Source organism: Macadamia integrifolia, unplaced genomic scaffold (assembly GCF_013358625.1).
Source record: "Macadamia integrifolia cultivar HAES 741 unplaced genomic scaffold, SCU_Mint_v3 scaffold1421, whole genome shotgun sequence".
NCBI classification, from domain to species: Eukaryota; Viridiplantae; Streptophyta; class Magnoliopsida; order Proteales; family Proteaceae; genus Macadamia; species Macadamia integrifolia.
The window spans coordinates 136,795-155,737 of record NW_024868197.1 but is presented as its reverse complement, the minus strand read 5'-3'; the positions used below and the strand labels follow the sequence as shown (position 1 = coordinate 155,737).

Genomic DNA, 18,943 nt, shown 5'->3' with positions numbered 1-18,943 from the left:
AGGCATGTACCATATATGTGGTTAGGTATCACTTCCTATGCTACGAACCCTTGCCAACAGGGGTTAAGGTGTTGGATAACCCATTTTGGTATGTTCAATGTGCCTTTCCGAAATGCCACACCCCCGCGGTACAATGTGATTGTTGTCAGAAGTGGGAACCTGTCTAGCATAGCCAATGATGTACCAGTGTTGTGACTGCCAGGAAGGGGTTATCAGGGATTTGCTGGGTGACCCATGGACTCATACAGGGACTGACAGGCTTCTATTCATGGCTAGGGTTTGTATCCCTACGTAGTCGATGGCGGTTCCGAGAAAAGGGATACAGCCTAATGTGCGGTAGTAGCATTTACCAAACTTAGTTTGTATTGTTAGGTGGATAATGAAATAAATGAACTGCATCACGAGCATCATGGACTATGTATTTAATTTCCGCTATCATGCATCATATATTATTACTGTGACTGTTGTTTGGATGTGCTTGACCCCACCCCTCACTGAGCGAGTTGGAAAGCTCACCCCAATTGTACACTTTTTAGATGATGATATAAGTACGATCGTGCCTATGGCTAATGATTCTCTTTCTTCTGGACCTGAGTACGGAATGAGCGACTGGTGAATACCAGACGTGGATGAGTATGGCCAGGATTATGCTTGTGACTTTTGTGCATACACAGCACCATAAGGTGTTTGGCGTATTTTTTATTATTTTGATACAGGTCTGTGGGTATTATGTTTTTAAATTTGATGTGTAAATCTTGAAAGATTGTAAACAGAATAACTCAGTTATTGATATTATTTTATCATTAGATATTTTCCCATTTATTTTAGTGATTCCGCTATTATACTTTGATTCCATTTGCTTTTGGTTGGTTTGTGATGTGAAATTGTGAAATGTTAAAGTACTGCTATCAAAAATCCTGATAGGTTTGTAAGACATGCAGGTGTCTTACTCACACCGTTAGTATTCCTAAGGGTAAGTTAGGTTTACTGGAAGTGGGGTGTGACATACCTAACTTTAACCTCCTGAATAGTGAAATATGATATAAGTCAATTGTCCGACTCATGTTGCATACCCAGCAATAAACATTAGAAGGTTAACGCATGAAATTGTATTAGGTCTAGGCGGTGCTAGTGGGGAGCATGTTTCTTACAAAAAAAAAAAAAATCAAGAGATAGCTTCACAGAGTGCCCAACAAGCCGCCCAACAAGCCCTGTATCGCACTCCAATGTCACAAGAAATCCATTCTGGCAGATTCACCGGAAGTACTAAGATCATGCCCTGAAATGAACCATCAGATAATTCTACCCAGTAATGCATCACGCAAGTGCTTCACAAACAAGTCAGCTACTGCCCCAGTAGTAACACATTAACTACTTAATACCTTCATCAAAAAAATAAAAAACTACTTAATACCGACAACCCATTAGCTATATTGTGCTTGTGCTCCTAAATTTCCACATTTCAAATCCAGGCAAGACAGCAAATTCCTTTGACAGATAATAGTGTTGTAATTTAGGTGACATGACAAGAAGAATCTACGGCCAATGAGAACCTACGAATCATTTTTTCGTAGTCCCTCCGTTTATCCAGTTAAGTAGGGCTGGGTGGACCCAGCTACTTTCACTAAAGTTGAAATGCTACAGCACCAACGTTAAGATTCAAGGTTCACTACTTGATAAATGACACTTTCACATACCATGCTTAAGCTGATGCTTGGGAAGGTCCCTTTGAACAAATTACTTTACAGTTTTGTCATTCATCTGTACTGCTAGCCTTTCATGTTTCATTACATCTTCACCTCAATAGAACTGCCAATGGAGTATATACCACTTGTGTAAAATTCCCCATGCCTTTCTTGTCAGATCTTTTATGAAAGCAGGTTTTGCAAGCAAAAGAAATTGATTTAGAACATAAGTTGACAGATTCCCACGATGTCAATACAAGGATAGATGCCCCATAGAATTTTAATTGATAAATATTGCAAATTGCACACAAAATGCAATATTTCAAGAAGTGATAGATCTGTTTGTGAATTTGATCCGGGACCAGGTGTCAGATATGTATTCACACAGCTGCCAAACTCGAGTTCACAAACTTCTATTCTTTCGCGAGATTCAATACTCTAACCAAAGAAGAAAATCAATAGATATTAATTAGTACTAGAGGTTTGCAGGAGATCAAAAGCATGGCATCGACACTAATCACCCCCCAACCCAACCAAAAAAAAAGAAGTGCCAATGGTGCACCTTTCAACTCGAAAGTGCAAACTATAGAATAGCACACACACACTTGTTCTGCTTCAATTGGTCCAATTTCTTTTCTGTCAATCACAAATAAGAAAGATTCATATAACAAACATAAACAAAGCATAAGCATGTAAGTACGACCGAATGTTAGATGCTATGACATAAATCATTAGCCAGCCAAAATAAGAGAACAAAGTCTAATGATTGAATGATATAGAAATAGCCCAGTCAACCCTGCTTTTGCATGTTATTCTTGTAGCCCATTTCATATTAGTACGGGTAAATGAAATCAATAGTTTTCCTAAAGCATGGAGTGATGGAGCATACTATGTTGTTTCCAGCTAATTATCAGAACACCTCAAAGTGTACCTGTACCTTTCTCTGAGGAAGGGGGTTGGACAACAACATGCATGGTTGTAACTCCCTCAGGAACATCACATAAGGGGCTCCTGCACTCTCCTAGTGTCCTGTTGTTCTCCAAAATCCTTCCAGCACTTATAATCTTCACATCTTTCACTGTCTTTGGACCATTCTCTTTCTCTGTTCAAACAGATACCCATTGGAAATCTAAATAAACAATAGAAAGCTAGGAAAACTAATGAATTCAACAACACAGAAAAACAAGAAAAAAAAAATTTGGTAAATTAAGAAAATTATCAACACGACAAGATAGAGAACAGAAAGTAGAAAGGTAAACAAACACTAAAAGTAGGGTAAATTTACCATAGTTACCTTGATCTGGTATGTGTATCAGTGCCAATGACATTGGCAGTACTAGTATAACCACTTGACATCAGTTTCACGTGCAATTTATTTGGTAAGCTGCCTGGTTCATTATTGATACTATATAGGTATGCAGTTGGGATAATCATTAACGAATCTGGTGATTACAACATATATATATATATATATATATCATACTATTATATAAAAGCACGAAGTGGAAAATCTTTCACTTGACTATTTTACCCTTTTTTCTTTATTATCCTTCCTCTTCTTTATTTTTCTTTTCCCATTATAGGTTTTATACAGATTCCTTCTCTAATGCATCTCCCTCCTTTACTAATAGAAACCTAATTTGATTCCATCTCTTTCTCCTTCCCTTTCCAATAGAAAACCTCCTTAGGTCTCTCGAATGAAAACTTCTATACTTCACCTTTAGAAAATAAAAAGTTTACTTGCACCCTGACAGTTCGAATGTTCTCACAAAAAGAATGTGCTTTTCCTGTAAACCTTCTCTCCTTTACGTTCTCTCTCTCTCTCTAAAAGAATTTTCTATGATGCCTCTTGAAGCTAATACTATATATATTTATGCAGTAGACTGTGTATGCACTGTGGAGACAGTACTTCGATTTAATGACATGGAGAAAGGATGGTCTATCTTCAATTGCAAGAGAAGCAGTAAATCTTCTAGCTCTTGCTGAAATTTCAGTTGGTGATTCTATCACATTTTTTGCAAGTCTAGGAATCAATATTCAGGACATGGCTATTCTCTTTGTTATTTAACAATATACATTATTTTTTATTTTTTATTTTTTTGCTTTCAGTACTTCTTCATGAAGAAATTGCGGCACCTTGCTATCATCTCTCAGGTTCTGAATGCTCAAGTACCTTTCTTGTTCAAGCTTGCAGTTGATTGGTTATCAACAGAAACTAGAATAACTTCTAATTCTGCTCTACTTTGCAAGCCCAACAGCTCTTATGGTTGGATAGGGAATAGCAAGGGCAGGGGCATTGGCTTGCAATGGTAGTGCACAAGAAGTAATTGCTAATACCAGCCTTGATTTATGTTAAGATAATACTATGTGAAATACTGAAAAATAACCTATACATATAAAACTTGTGTTACTTCATTTTTTTTTTTGGGTGTAACTTTATTTAACATTCTTGTCCTCTTCTTCCTCTGTTCTTCATATTCTCTTATCATATCCCAATTATTGCACATTATCACTTTCTGGCATGATTGAGGAATGTTGTATTTTCTAAGGAAGTATTTCGGTCGGGTAATCCATATAATTTCTAAGAAGGTATATAACAACGTTTCGACCAATATTTGCCTATACAAAACCAAGCTTTTAGGATACAAAGAAGAAGAGGTGGGTAGTAATGCTCTACACAGTTATTCATTTTTTAAATTTTAATTTGTACTAATGCTATGGATTGATTCGAGTAGAAGTTCCTATAGTGCATCGCAAATTATATTGTTGTGGATAAAAATGCAATTTCTTAGAATCATATTATGTTTGCCATACTTTCAATTGATTTTGCATCACTCAGATTTGGAGTCACAGCCATCAACATACTTCTAATTAATTTGGCGTCAATCATATGTTGGGTCAAATGTCTTAGTGACATCAGGAATTGGACTGCTTGCACAATTTTCTAGCAGCTTCTTATAGAAATAAAGAAGTTCTCTCTCAGTCTACATGTGCTAAATTTAAGTATCAATAAATTGAGGAAGCAGGAACTGAGAAGGCATCACTTTCTTTTTACTTTCCATACTTGAGAAGGATCTCTTCACTTGCCATTCTTTTCCTCTTTTTTTCAGTATTTTTTTTTTCCTTCCTTACTGGCACGTAATGTTGAGACTTTGGTTCGATTTCATTATATGCTTTGAAGCTTTCCTGTATCTTGAATTTCATTTCTAACAAATATCTTTTCTTAGTCCATGAGTACTCTGGGTTAATTTTGCTAAGTACTTCTACTTTGGTTAAATGTCATTAGTTAGTCAATGGGGTACAATGGGGGGAGGGCAAAAAGATATCATGGTGTATCTGACCTTAATTTACTGCCCTTAAATTCTAAACCTTATAGAACGATTTACCTATTAGGGTTATGTTTGTGGATGTTTTCTGATAGAAATTGAATATGAATGATCAATGATGTCTTACAAGCTTGATTTCTGTTCAATTAAGGTAAACTCTATATATTGTCTAGAAATCTGAGATTTAATTTAGGCATGTATTAAAATCTAAAATTTTGATTTGAAATCGAAGCCCTATGCATTACAATCTGAAATTTAATTTGACTCATGATTCAAGCTCAATTTATGCTCTAAATCTTTGGAATGAAACTAGAGATTTAAATTTGAATTTATTGAGTGGCTTTAACAATTAATAATCTAATATGATTAATTATTGACATCCTCGGGAAATGTTCTGAAAATTTAATTGGTCGAGTGCTTGTAGGGGATTGGTATGTCCAAGAAGATTTTCCATTAGATTACAATGAAAGATGTGAGGTAGGTTGATCTCTTTGAAATAAGGTTTGTGGCGAGGTCTGACGGTTACTTGTAAATTCCAAGTACTTCTTTATGGGTCTTTAGCTCAAATTGGTAGAGCAATTGAAACATGAGCATGTCTCAAGCATGTTCCAAGGGAATGGTGGTTCAAATCCACCAAGACATTTTTTCCGACGACTGTTTTGTTTTATTTTTATTTTTTCTTAGTATTCAATTTTTCATAGCTTAGTCAATTAAAGTAACCATCCACACAAAACAAGAGCATTCATGATATGTCAACAGCTAAAGATTATTCTCATGGAACCAAATCGGAAAAAAAAAATTCATAAGTATTTTAGGAAAAAGGAATGTGATGCAGCAGGACTCCGATGGATCGACTCAAGCCTGCTCCAGAACCCGGATCAAGACCCAGATCCAATTTGGGTTCCAAGTTACTAATTTGGATTCTAAGTTTAATAGAATATTTAGGATTTTATTTTTATTTGAGAATATTTGTTCCCTATTTGACTCCTTAGTTGTTTCTTTATTTTGTTAGCTTAGGTGTAGGAGATTTTATTTCTATCTTAGTTTTTTATTTTTAATTAGAAGGTTTTTAATTTTATTTTATTATATATTGGACATGTAATTCATGAGAAGAACAGTTGATTAATGAAGAAAAATTTATTTAAGTAGTGCCTGCGTGGCTGCCTCTCTCCCCCCTGCCCCCTTCTTCTCTTTCTCTCCTCCTCCTCTGCGAGAATCCCCTTCTCTCTTCTACTGTCTTTCTTCTTTCCCTCTTTATTTCTTCTTATTCATCTTCTCTGGAACTCCCCCGCCCCCCCCCCCTCTCTTCTTCCTCCTTGTCCGGCGAGACAACCCCCCCTCTCTTCTCCTTCCCTGGTTCTCTCCCTCTCTGTTCTGGAATCAAAGATTAAACCCCTGTTAGATCTGCAACTACCTCTGGTTCACTACCAGAACCCTGTAACTCAACCTGTCCTTGATCCTTGAGCCACTGTTACCTGTGCTCTGTTTCTGGGCGACAGCTGCTGTCCTAATCAGGTGGGTCGATCTGCCTCTCCCTTGATCTGTTTGGACTGAGATTATGAGTGAAGGAAGCCCTCTTCTAGGCGACCCAAACCCCTTCATATAAGTTCTCAATACTGCACCAAACGTGGAAGACCTTGACCTACAACTAAGCTGTTCTATGATTTCTGCCAGGTCTTGTTTCAGGGATCTTATTCACTTTTCTTGATTGCTACAACCATTGATCCTTGTGGTGGTCTTAGAGTACAAAGGGTTGGGAGTTCAAATCTGAAAAATCTTGAGAAGTTGGGCTAATGGGTTCATTACTGGATCGAATTGAGGAGTTCCTGGTTTTTCACCACCATTCAGTCTGAAGGAAGAAGAAGACCTAAAGCTTCTTTTCCTCTCTTAGTCATTATCCTTCTTTATTGCTGTTGTCCTTTTGTTTAAAGTCATATTAATATTTTCCAAGGTTACCCTTCCCCTCTCCTTTTATTCTCCTCTATCCTATACTTTTAAGTCCCACTGCCATATTACCCCTCTCCACTCATACGTTACATAAGCCTTTTGTCTTTTGTGATAGTCTTTGTTTCATTCCATATTAATACCCCTCCTTTAACTTCTTATTTACACCCTGCCATCAAGTGAATGTTATTCCTAGTTTGACCCTAAGCAATAAATAATAATCCTTTCCATATCCTATTGCTTCTTTATTTGCTAATAGCTCCTTGGGAATTCTAGGAATATTACAATTTACAAAACTGCCATTGATTCTGATATTTATGCTTTTCATTTAATTGGGCCCACATCCAATCGGGTTGGTACTAGTGGGGCCCACCGGCCCCGCATTAGAATGGTAATAGAATTTTCATAATTTTTAGTTATGGTAACATGAATGATAATGGCTTTTACATCATTATTTGGGTTAATTGTGATAGTAATGATATTCCTATAGTTATTCAATTCAATTTCTTGTAGGGTTAGTTATTGAAGGATAAAAATAGTATAATTAATATAATCTTAGACATCTCTCTCTTTCACACACACACACACACATATAGCCACACATGCAATTGCACGTATATATCTATATATATATATATATATGTCATAAAGTTCTTCATTAGAAGCAGCACCACAATGCTCCAAACTCACTTACTAGGGTTTTGGGTGGAACCTGAAAATAAAATATTTGGGATCTGTAAAGATTAGTTTTTTTTTTTTTTTTTTTTTTTTTGTATGACCTGATGCCACCTTAAACATGGTTCTACAAGGAATGACTAGCGTGTGCCCTCCAAATTTTGTTTAATTTAATAAGATATCCAAATAAAAAACTTAAAGATACAGAGTTTGTTTTGGGTGGAACCTGCAAACTAAGGATTGTTTCTTAAATTAGGAAAAATATTGAAAGATTGTTAGAGCTTCTTACCGAAAAAATAGGTTATTATATATATATATATATATATTAATAAATGCATAATGAAAGAAATGTTTAGAATCTCTTTTTGCCCCATTTCTCTTGCTCATATTGGAAGAACCATCCTCCTTCTGTTCTTCTTATGCTGGATATCCATTAGGCTTTTAACTTCATCAGATGAGACTATATTAACCAAATTCTTTCTAAAATGGACTTCCCGCTGAATTTTCATCTGTTAGGTTCATTGTTGTACATCATCTACTTATTTCTCTATTTTGGTCAATGGGTCCCCTCAGGGTTTCTTCTAATCAAAGTTATGATTCGATAGGGTTGTCCTATCTATCTCCTTCTCTCTATTGCCATGGAGGGCCTCTCAGACTTTTGATGGCTAAAACTGAGGTGAACTCCATTCACCATGTCCTTTGGCTTTGAAGATTACTCATTGATTTTCTGACAACCATATAATCTTTGCCAAAGCCTCTCTTTTTTCCATGACAACATTTTCTGAAGTTCTAAATTATTTCTCTGCAATGCCTGGCCTCTCCATTAATCCTAATAAATCCCAATCATTTTTGGGAGGAGTTTCTAAGGATCTAAAAGCACAGTTGAGTAGTATTTTTTGGTTCCCTGAGGATCATCTTCCTGTTACCTACTTGGGTCTGTCATTAATCTCTTCTAAGCTTTCTGTCCATCACTGCTCTCCTATTATTGATAGGCTTCAAAAGAGACTTCAGTTATTATGAAAGAGTAAATTACTATTACAGATCACCTTGAACTTATCAGATCAGTTATACAAAACTCTTATATTTACTGGTCTAGATTTTTCGGTCTCCCAACTTGTCTCTTCTAAGATTGAGTCTCTTATATCCTCTTTTCTTTGGAAAAGACAAGATAACTAGATATTTTGCATCCCATGACTTGGGCTACTGTTTGTGTTCCAAAAGAGGAGGGGGCTTGTGCTTTGTAGGATTAAGGAATCGAATATTGTTGGCATAGTAAAGTTTATTTGAAATATAGCTTCTAAGAAGAAAAGAATTTGGGTTGACTGGGTGTACTTAAGGTACCTCAAGTCTAACTCCATCTGGACTACCTCATGCTCTATGGATGCTTCCTAGGCCTATAGAAAGATTCTAAATATGTTTGATAACTGGCATCCGAATGGTGTTTCCATCTCAAAGTATGGTGACATAATCAAGTACGATGCTGGCTCTAATAGGCTTACAAAAGTGTCCTCCATTTTACATAATGGTTCTTGGATTTCGGGCCATAATAATTCTCACAATCTTATTGAGGTTTGGAGTAAGGTTTGTGACCTAGAGGCAGTGGGGATTGTGTTAAGTGGGTGGCTGACTCTCCAAAGAAGTTCACCTCCTCAGCTTGGAATTTGGTGAGGTCTAAATCCCCTAGACTTCCCTAGTAGAACTATGAATAATTCTCTTCCTACTCAGGAGTTTCTTCTTCAAAGAAATTTAACAACCCTAATTTTTAGGGAAATTTACATCCACCTCCCCTCACGTTTGCCTTTATTATGTCCTGCCCCCTCGAGTATTGTTTATTACATTTAAACCCATCCAACCTAACATTGTCAAAGGCTTTTGAGGCTTGAGCCATTAAGTTATGCCATATTTTCGCTAATGCCCATATTATCCATCCTTCATGTGTTTTGACCTTTTTACCCTTTCAATACAAAACCTCATCTTCCATCTCACCTCTTTCTCCTCCAGGACCTTTGCATAGATGAACCAACCTGTCATCTCCAGCAAACTGCGAGGAGTAATATCTCCAAAAGCTAAAAAAATTACTGATTTCTGATTTGCATTTATTTTCATCCTTCTTAAGCCCTAAATCATCATTTAATGTAAGACTAGATTGGACACCCAACTAGACCCAAATCTGCAGGAACTTTTAAACCAGAGAACAACCAAAACCAGCAGCAAACATATAGCAGAAAATCAAACTTCAACCACAAACCAGAACTGATAATCGATCTCAAGAACAGTAAAACAGAGTCGAAATAAATCAGCAGCAGTTCTTAGGACAAATCCAGGAACAGATGGGAGTCCATTCAGATTTAATTTTATTTTAACAGAATATTAAGAAGAGCAGTCCAGAAAACACTATTCAAAACCAGCAGAACCAGAATCCAGAAAATAGAAACTTCAGATCACTAAAAGACGAAAATCTGGAGATTTTTGATACCTCACAGATGGCTGACCAGAATCAACCAAGGCTAGGGTCGAACCCTACTTGGGCAGAGGGGATCCTTCGACCAAAAAATTGGGCTAATCAGACCTTCAAAACTGATCTTTCCAGCAGAGAACGATTGCTCCGTTTTGCAGAAACTCTGGGCAGAAAACAGAAAATCACTTACCTGGTTGCAGCAGCCTTAATCCTTGAGAATAGGACTGGAATCAATTAAGAACAGTAGAAGAGAAGGGCCTCTTTGACTTCACACCGCAAAGAGTCGTCGATCACACACCAACCCTATCCTTGATCAAACACAAGGTTCAACCATGGGAAAACCCAGCGGCAGCAGCATTGAGCTTCTCTTTTTAATTATCAAAATCGTGGCTCATAAAAGAGCCCTCTGGAGAAGGTTTACAAATAATAGCAACTCAGAGTTACTAAATCTGAGTTACTAAAAACTGCTTACAAGAAGTTACTAAAAACAGGAAAATTGTAAACTAAGAAATTAGAAACTAGTAATGAAGAAACTAATTTTAAGACTGAAATTAGAAACTAATAAGCTACTAATATCCCCATCAGCAGCCCCAAATCGTGGGCTGTCTTGGACCAAGACCAGATATGGTCGACCCAGTCAGCGACTTGGGTCGACCTTGGTCTTGGATCTTCTCTTGTAGACCTTTGTCGTTGCTGCATCATCATTAAGTGTTAATAAATACTCGGGAAATTTACATATGCGGACAAAGGGCGAGAAGATGAGAATGGGGATTGAAGAGGGCTCATTTCCTTCTCAATGGGGAAAGTTGAAGAGGATTCTACAGTGACTGCTGAAATTTCGGAGGAAAATGTGGGGAATCACTGCCAAATCCCAAAATTTGTTCAGCTAAAGTATGCAATTGTTCTGCTATTTGGTTCACTGTTTTGTTATCTGGAATTTTCTAGTTGTCGTCCTTCTTGCGGTATGGGGATCGAGGAGATCTGGATCGGAACTGGCCAGATGCGGTTTTGTTTCTACTCTTGTTTTGGGTCATTTAGGTTTAATTTGTCGACATTGTTTGAAATGGATGGATATTGTTCTGTTTTGGTGGGTTTTTGAAGTTGACTTTAGGGTTTGTCGGTTGATGGCTAATATGGGATTCTGGTGTTTATCTATGTCTCTGCGTATGAATATATTTTGGAAGAAAAATTTTGGGTGGATTTGATCTCTAATGTTAATGGATAGTTGGGTTTCATTTGGTAATCTGTTTTAGCAATTCTGTGTATCATTTGGTATTGGCGCATTCACGTACATTTGGAGAAATTTGAAAAGGTAAACAGCAACAACGCTTGGCTTGAAGAAGAAGAGAGAGCAGCAGTGATGGAGTTCTTCGCTTGGCTTGTAGAAGAAAACAGAGCGGCTGAAGAGAGGTCGGGGAAGAAGATGTAATAGAGGAGACCTTCAGTTGAGATGATCCGTAAAAAGATCGCAGACTCCAAATCAATCCTCGCTTCACCACTCAACCCCTTCTCCCTAAACTCATTGGCCACCATGAACAGAGACGGCAAAGTTGAAGGCAGCAGCTGCTAGGTTTCAAGACCAATTTTGGGATTTTAGGGCTCAAGATAGAACAAGGGTAAAATGGTCTTTAGATTTAAGATGTGTTAGGTCAAGATATCATAAGGGTAAAATAGTCTTTTCAATTTCAATACTAACACTAGTCTTACGGTGTTAGGTTTGGCAGGTTTAAATATAATAAACAAAACTTGAGGGGGGAAGACATAATAAAGGCAAATGCGAGGGGAGGTGGACATAAATTTCCCTAATAAAATCTTTGCTGGAACTCATTGGAAAGTGTGAATCATCTTTTCTTCTCTTGTCTTTCTCCAATTCTGAATGGAAAGGTATCTCGGAAAGTGTTGGCCCAATCCTAGAGTAATCCTTCCTTTTGATAGAGAATAGATGTGGAACCTCAAATTTTTTAATGGCAAATCACTGCGCCATACTCTTGGTAAGTTGAGTTTTATGTTGAGTCATCATATTTGGTGGGAAAGAAATAAAGAAGATGGTTGTCTACATCACGTTCTATTAAGAAAATTTGGAAGTCATTAGTTTTGAGATAAGAAACAAACTGCTCCATTGTTATTATGTGTGCCCAGACACTAATAGAAATCGACACCTTGGATATTCTTGGGATCTTCCTCTTATTTCCGCCCCCTTAGTTTTGTTGTATCATCTTTGGATTTTGTTCCCTCCCCTCTCTTGGAGTTTTGATGTATCCTCCCTTTTGAGAATTGTTCCCCCCCTCCCCCTTTTGTTGTGTCATAGTTGTCTTGTTTCTTTTGTTTGGATTTCTCCCCTTACCTCACCTTTTTGTCTGATGAGTTGTATTTGTTTTTCTTCATTTTAATTTAATTGTCCATTCACCCCCACCCCCCAAAAAAAAGAGGTTCAGAATCAAACTCTATCATGAAGTCCAAAAATAGATATGATTTCAAAAAAAGTATGAATTTCTTTCTATAATTTTTCAGTAGGAGGGCTGAATTGGTAATTACGTTTCAATAAAAGACATACCCCACCAGAGACATCTAGATTTTTATACTTAACAAACTTAATTTTAACATGACAATATTGATACTGCCCCATTGGTACTGGTTCAGGGAAAATTTTTCCCAGAATGATGCACTACCAGTTCCCAGTACTGGTGAAATATGGACCAGTTCAAAGGCTGAAAAGGAGCACCAATGGAACTGAGACTATTGATTTATCTGTACTTCCTGTTTTTAGTAACTAAGGTTCCTGACTTCTCATCTTATTTGAAAATTGTGGGATCAATGAACATCTCAAATGGATTCTGTTATTTTTGCATCCAATTGGAAATCAAACTACTTCTCCAGAACGATGGTTGGCACCTTCATTTCAAGCCCCCTTAACAAGAGTTTGCCTCATGCCATTTTCCTTTCTAATATGAACATGATATCTTTCTGTCACCCAGCCTAACAAGGTCATGGGAGTCACCCTTTGGACCAGGACAACCACTTAATGGCTTATGAAGCATAAGAATCATTAGAACCATACATTCTACACTTCTCTAAAGCCACTAGAAGACCACCTGGACCAGAACATCTGTCAAGGAATATAAATACCACCACAATTGGAGTGATAATTAATGCCTTAATTGCCTTAGTGGGCTTCTATTCTTTTGCTTTGTATTGATTCCTAGAATAAATTTATGTTGAACAGAAACCAAAAACTTAGTAAAGCTCAATCCAAAGGGAACCCAAAATGTGGGGAAAAAGCAGTAACTCAAAATCAATCCTACATTGGCACTCTCTGGTATTAAAATCTGACAGGGCTAATTGATCAGTTGCAGAAGGCCATTTACACACTTCATGAAGATTTTCTGGCAGAAGCACCAGGCTCTATAACAAACATATCAGTTAACATTCAGAGGAAAAGAATTGGCCTTCCAAGGTTTTCAATTTAAGATGCAGCTCTTCTTGACAGAGATTTAGTATCAGTGAACAGAGTAAAGACACACACACACACACACATCTTCATCCAGCAGATATAAACAATCCTTCTAAGACATTCCATTGATTTCCTTGAAGTCAAATGAATTGAAACTAGTCATCAAAATATGGTATGAACTCAAAACACATTTAGGTAAACATAATAACAGCATAAATACCAGATTCTGATTTGTTCTATAGATTTTACAAAATGTAGCTGAAGAGCTACCAATCAGAGGGAAACCTAATGTGACATCAAACTGGCAGACAAGATTTCCAGTTTATATGAAATAATACCAGCCAAAACATAAAAACAAACAATAGAAAAACTAACCTTTTGGCCACTGAGCAATGACAGTTTCCTTGAGGATGGCAATACTGGTGGCAGCAGGGAAACTCTTGGGACCAATATCTGACCCGTCCGTCAACCGGAACTTGATCTCCAGTTTATCCTGTGCCCCAGACATCTCCGGAGTTCTCACAGCTCTTGTGAAGAAAGCACCCAAGATCTTGGCTTGGGTCTTCAAACTAATAAATCAATAGACTAACCTCACTATAACCCAATTCGGTTCTTATGAAATTCAGATCCCGCTGAGATATATCTTGATTTTTTTTCTTCACTTTTTACAAATATCAGAAGAGTAACCAGAGATCTCAGTTGGTTATTTCCTATTCTGAAAATAAATAAATAAATAAATAACAACGAACCTTGAGGTGGCTTACAAGTTTACAATAAGAAAGGAAATATTAAAATCTTTACTTGGAAATACACGAAAGAGTTTACGCAAGCAGAATTCCAATATTTGTTTATATAAAGTAAGAAAGGTAATCAAAATCCATAATTGGAATATCGAATAAGAGCGATATAGAATCTTGATATACCAACTGAGATCTCTATTAAAAGAAAAATAGAAGAAGCCAGAAGAGTGAATTAGAAACAGTAAAATACTCTCTGTTAGAGCACATAAATACCCTAATTTCAACTTGGTCTAAAGAGAAACAGAAGAAGAAGAAGAAAAAATCCTCAACTGGGGATCGAAAAACAAATCAAAACTGATACAATTTGATTTAATCAGTAGTCTTTTTCCTCCTTTTAATTCTGGTTCAGAAATCTAAGCGGAAGAAAAGCGAGGCTTTTATTGGAATCGGAAGAGATGAATAAAATCCCACTCTCCAATCCCCATAGCCGAGGCGATTTTAGGGTTTCAAATTCATCGAGACCTATGGGCAATGAATCCATCCGTGGCTTTCCTTTCCTTTCCAATCTCGTATGACTGGAACTGGCTCTATTGTTTACTGTAGAAATTTCTCCTATGCTCTTCCCTGTATCTGCCTTGCACACAGATTGGTGACAACAGCCTCTTAAATTAGACAGCCCCATCAACCACCGATTACGCTCCCGATTTACATGAAAAAAGAATGTTACCAGGTCGAGTGGCTCCTGCATGGCTAGGATACTGGAGCACACAAAATTACCAATTATCTTTCATGTAATAAAAAATGACAAAAGAATACTCATTGGTCACATGGCCCATTGCATCCAGACCCAGATACAGAAGGAGAGGAGAGGGAAGGGGAATGAAGCCTCAACAAGGAAAAATGAATTATGTCTAGGAGCATGGCCCATGCTAGTGCCCCAGCCAATAAAGTGCATACAGTGATCATTTTGCATGCCTACGTCTGGACAAAGAAGGCATTCTCCATGTAAAGGAAAAAGAAGCTTAAAAGGTAGCATTGCCTCTATGCCCAAACACAATGGGAACCGAAATAATTGACCAGCCCTCATAAAATAGGAAATCATGCCCATGTTGATGCTTTTACTAATGCTCCCATTGGCCCCTGACACTTGTGTAAGGGTCACACTACCTTCTAGGGAACATTCTGTGAAGGAAATATATCAAAGGATCTTCCCTTCTCAGCCCTTAGAACACATAATCATTTGAGAGTTGTCACAGAGAAAGAACATAAATTAGGGATTATTTAGGGAGCAGAATGATACATGTAATGCAGTTTGGGAAGCCTCCACAAGCTTTGATCATAAATCTCTATCTTACGTGCTTGAAAATTGGTTCCACAAATAAAATCATCCATCTAGGGTCTTCTGCAATCCCACACGGATTCCTCCCACAACTCTGTGAGCAAGATATGCTCTCACATTGTTGTGACTGTAGGGACCAAAAGACTATAAATAGTTGTCTCCCCAGCCTGTAACCTACTCCCACAATGTGTGGGCTAGGCCTATTCCCCTCAAGTGGGCTTAACCACTATGGGCCTACTAAATCATCCACATTAATGTAGCTCACAAAACCCAACATTCTCTCTATTTGGGCAATACTAATACAATATATTTCCACTGAATTCTGGCCATACATATATCGATAGTTAAATACCACCATTTTAAATTTTGATTCAAACAACTTGCCCCTCATGTTGAAAAATACAGAATACACCCATCAATATAAGGCATGTATCTGCATATTATCACGAACACAAGCAACTCATTATCCAAATCACAGACAAATAAACTGTTATACGCATGTGATCAAATAAATATATTTCCTTGTAGATCCTTTCCCTGGTCATAGATCAGCCTACCTTGAATTACCTCATAGGTAGAGACTTTGATATTAACCATTACCTTGAAATCGTCATAACCTGAAGTTAATACATTTACTTTGGTAAACCGCTTATAGTAAACCACCACCTCTTTAGATTTAGGCTAAATACCACCACAAATTACAAACTTTAATAAAATGCCACCTTTTGCCATGAACTTTGGATAAATACCGTCAATTACCTTGACCTTTGATTGAATACCACCAATTACCTTGATTTATCATCAATTACTTAAGTTTACCACCGATTATTTAGCCTTGCTGTCAATTACTTAGGCTTACCACCAATTACTTCAGCTAAGCACTACCAATAAATTGCAGCAAACACTGCCTATGGACTGTGGAAATGCCAACTTTAAACTTTGGCTAATACCTCCATGATATCTTTGATAAAATAAGATCATAAAGCTCCCACCAACTAAGCATACCAAAAACCTCAATAATGCTCATGTAAAAAACATGGCTCTTGATCATTCTCATTGGTTGCATGTTTGTCTATTAATTTGGGTGATATCACCTTTGGGCAAATTTCACCTTTGATTTGGAAAATACAATTGAACTGAATATACCACTTTGATAGGTTTCACTCAATCTTATCATAGTTTTCTCATTGGAGATGTATATATAGACGAAAGTATACACTTTAATGTGTTTCTTATAAAATCGGAACAACACAAGCAAATGGAGCATAAACTTGTACATTTTTAAACTTTAAAGAATAAGATCTAGGATAAAAAAAAATCATTCCATAATTACTCTAAAATCATTATAAAATTTAATAGGGTACCGAAATTGTTCCTATTTCCCTTCAATTGTGCTTTGATCAGTAAGAGCAACTAGTTTGGGTTCCCTGAGAATTGTAACTATATCAAGTAACTATAAAAAAATCTCAGGTATACAACATACACATCAAATAATCAGGGTAGGAAATGTAATATGTCTATCTAGCAAATAAACTACACAAGAGTCGCAAGAGTCGCAATCGTTAACTACATTTCCTATGCTTTGGGTCGAGAATGCACTAGTTGTCTTACAAATCCAAAATTTCTGTGAATATACAAATAATTTTGTCACTTTTGCACGTAGAAGCCCCTAAGTTATTTTTCTTTCCATATATGTATTTTCTTTAACTCAAATGACATCACATTTGAATAAATATTACCAATTTTGTTGCACTGAAAAAACTGTGGAAGAAAATGATGTGCCACTTTGGTGGATCCACCCAATTCTTTCATAGCTTTCTAAAAATATATTGTGCAGCATAACACATATTGATGCTCATATCTAATTTAATTCTAACATATTTATTCATCATAGGGTGCTCCAAGCATGACATGTAATCACAAAATGACATGAAATACAATTCTAGAGTCCTAGTGAAACAAAGATAGAACACTATTGGAGTAGTTCTGAAACAAAGATTGGGTTCCAAAACAGTTCAGAAACAAACTTTGAATTTGTTTCTACCTTTATTGCATAAAAAACCTATTCCCACTGGTCGAACCACATAAAACACTTTAAAATACAAAAATTCATCCTCCCATTAGTTTGACTAGTCATAAAATTAATGCACTTATTTTAATCAAAACATTATTTCTATGGTGATTTTAATCCCTAGAATCATATTCTTGACAAATAACTATTTGGTTTGTATTGATTCTGTATGGTGATTTCTCTTTGAATAATTGTTTGGTTACCATGATTCTATCTTTGGGAAATACTCAGAATCACTCTGAATAACTGTTTGGTTGTCCTTAGCCTCATGGGCAATATCATCATGTGAAAAGATTATAGTCTTTACACAAAAATATTAGGTTAAAAAAAGGGTCCTAATTCTTGAATTAAAAAACTAGATTAATTTCACTAAAGTCTATCCCATTTGCCAAGCAAATTTCAAACAATTTCAATGAAAATACAATTAATTGAATTGACCATAATTTCTAGGAAAGAAAAGCAAAAAAATATTCACATCAATCAAATAAAATCATTGTGCCCATGCTAGACTTGAACACACATTACACTTTAGTATTATTTTTATGAAAAGTCTTGACGGATTAGAACCACCATCTCATGGGAATTACGCCATGTGCTCTTCCATTTGAACTCAAGACTCACCTACATTAAGGTCTATAATAAAAATTTAAAGATTCACACAAAGAATTGAATGATACAAAAAAGATGAGGAAATAAGTAAACCATAACCAACAACACCATTTTATTTAGCTCATCATTGCTCAAGATTTAACCTTTTATATATGAGAAAAGTCTAGCCCCCCAGGTAAGTGAAGACTAAAATTGGATTTAGAACACACTAATTACTTTTATAAAATTACCTAGATATTTGTTTAACAAAGATCAGTCTCATGTTTAGGTTGGATAGTGAGTTGAAGCATTTGAAAGCCATATTTAGGGGAGCAAATTGAAGTTTATAAACCAAAGGAGCATGCAAAGGGAGTTTTTGCAGCATTAGAGAGGGCTCAATTAAAGATTGATCAGCTAGTTTCCTTTTAATCATGGTCCGGCTACTGTTGAGAGATAAGTTCATGAGAATTATTCCGAGCTAGTGAGATGTGAGGAATCATTTAATCTCAACTGAAATCAAATAAGTCTTATCCTAATTAAACGGGAAATTGTGAGGAGTCATTTCTTAATCAACAATCTTGCGTTGACTGGTACAAATGAGAATTGAAATGATTCAAATATTAATTTTTTCTACCATTTCCCATGCAACCAGAAGTATATAAATAC

General features: G+C 36.5%; 1 protein-coding gene across 2 annotated transcripts; it reads right to left on the bottom strand.

Moving 5' to 3' along the window:
* Positions 1 to 1,727: 1,727 nt before the first annotated feature.
* LOC122063679 (membrane-anchored ubiquitin-fold protein 2-like) lies at positions 1,728 to 15,086 on the bottom strand. 2 transcript variants are annotated; one of them, XM_042627372.1, is made up of 4 exons: positions 13,915 to 15,086; positions 2,617 to 2,787; positions 2,248 to 2,321; positions 1,728 to 2,123 (listed from the first exon to the last, which is right to left on the bottom strand). In XM_042627372.1, the coding sequence occupies exons 1-3, from the start codon at positions 14,045 to 14,047 to the stop codon at positions 2,269 to 2,271; spliced, it is 357 nt and encodes a 118-aa protein (XP_042483306.1). In that variant the 5' UTR covers positions 14,048 to 15,086; the 3' UTR covers positions 1,728 to 2,123; positions 2,248 to 2,268. The 2 variants fall into 2 exon arrangements, with proteins under 2 accessions (XP_042483306.1, XP_042483307.1); XM_042627373.1 differs by having other exon boundaries at positions 2,623 to 2,787; positions 13,915 to 15,061.
* Positions 15,087 to 18,943: the final 3,857 nt, after the last annotated feature.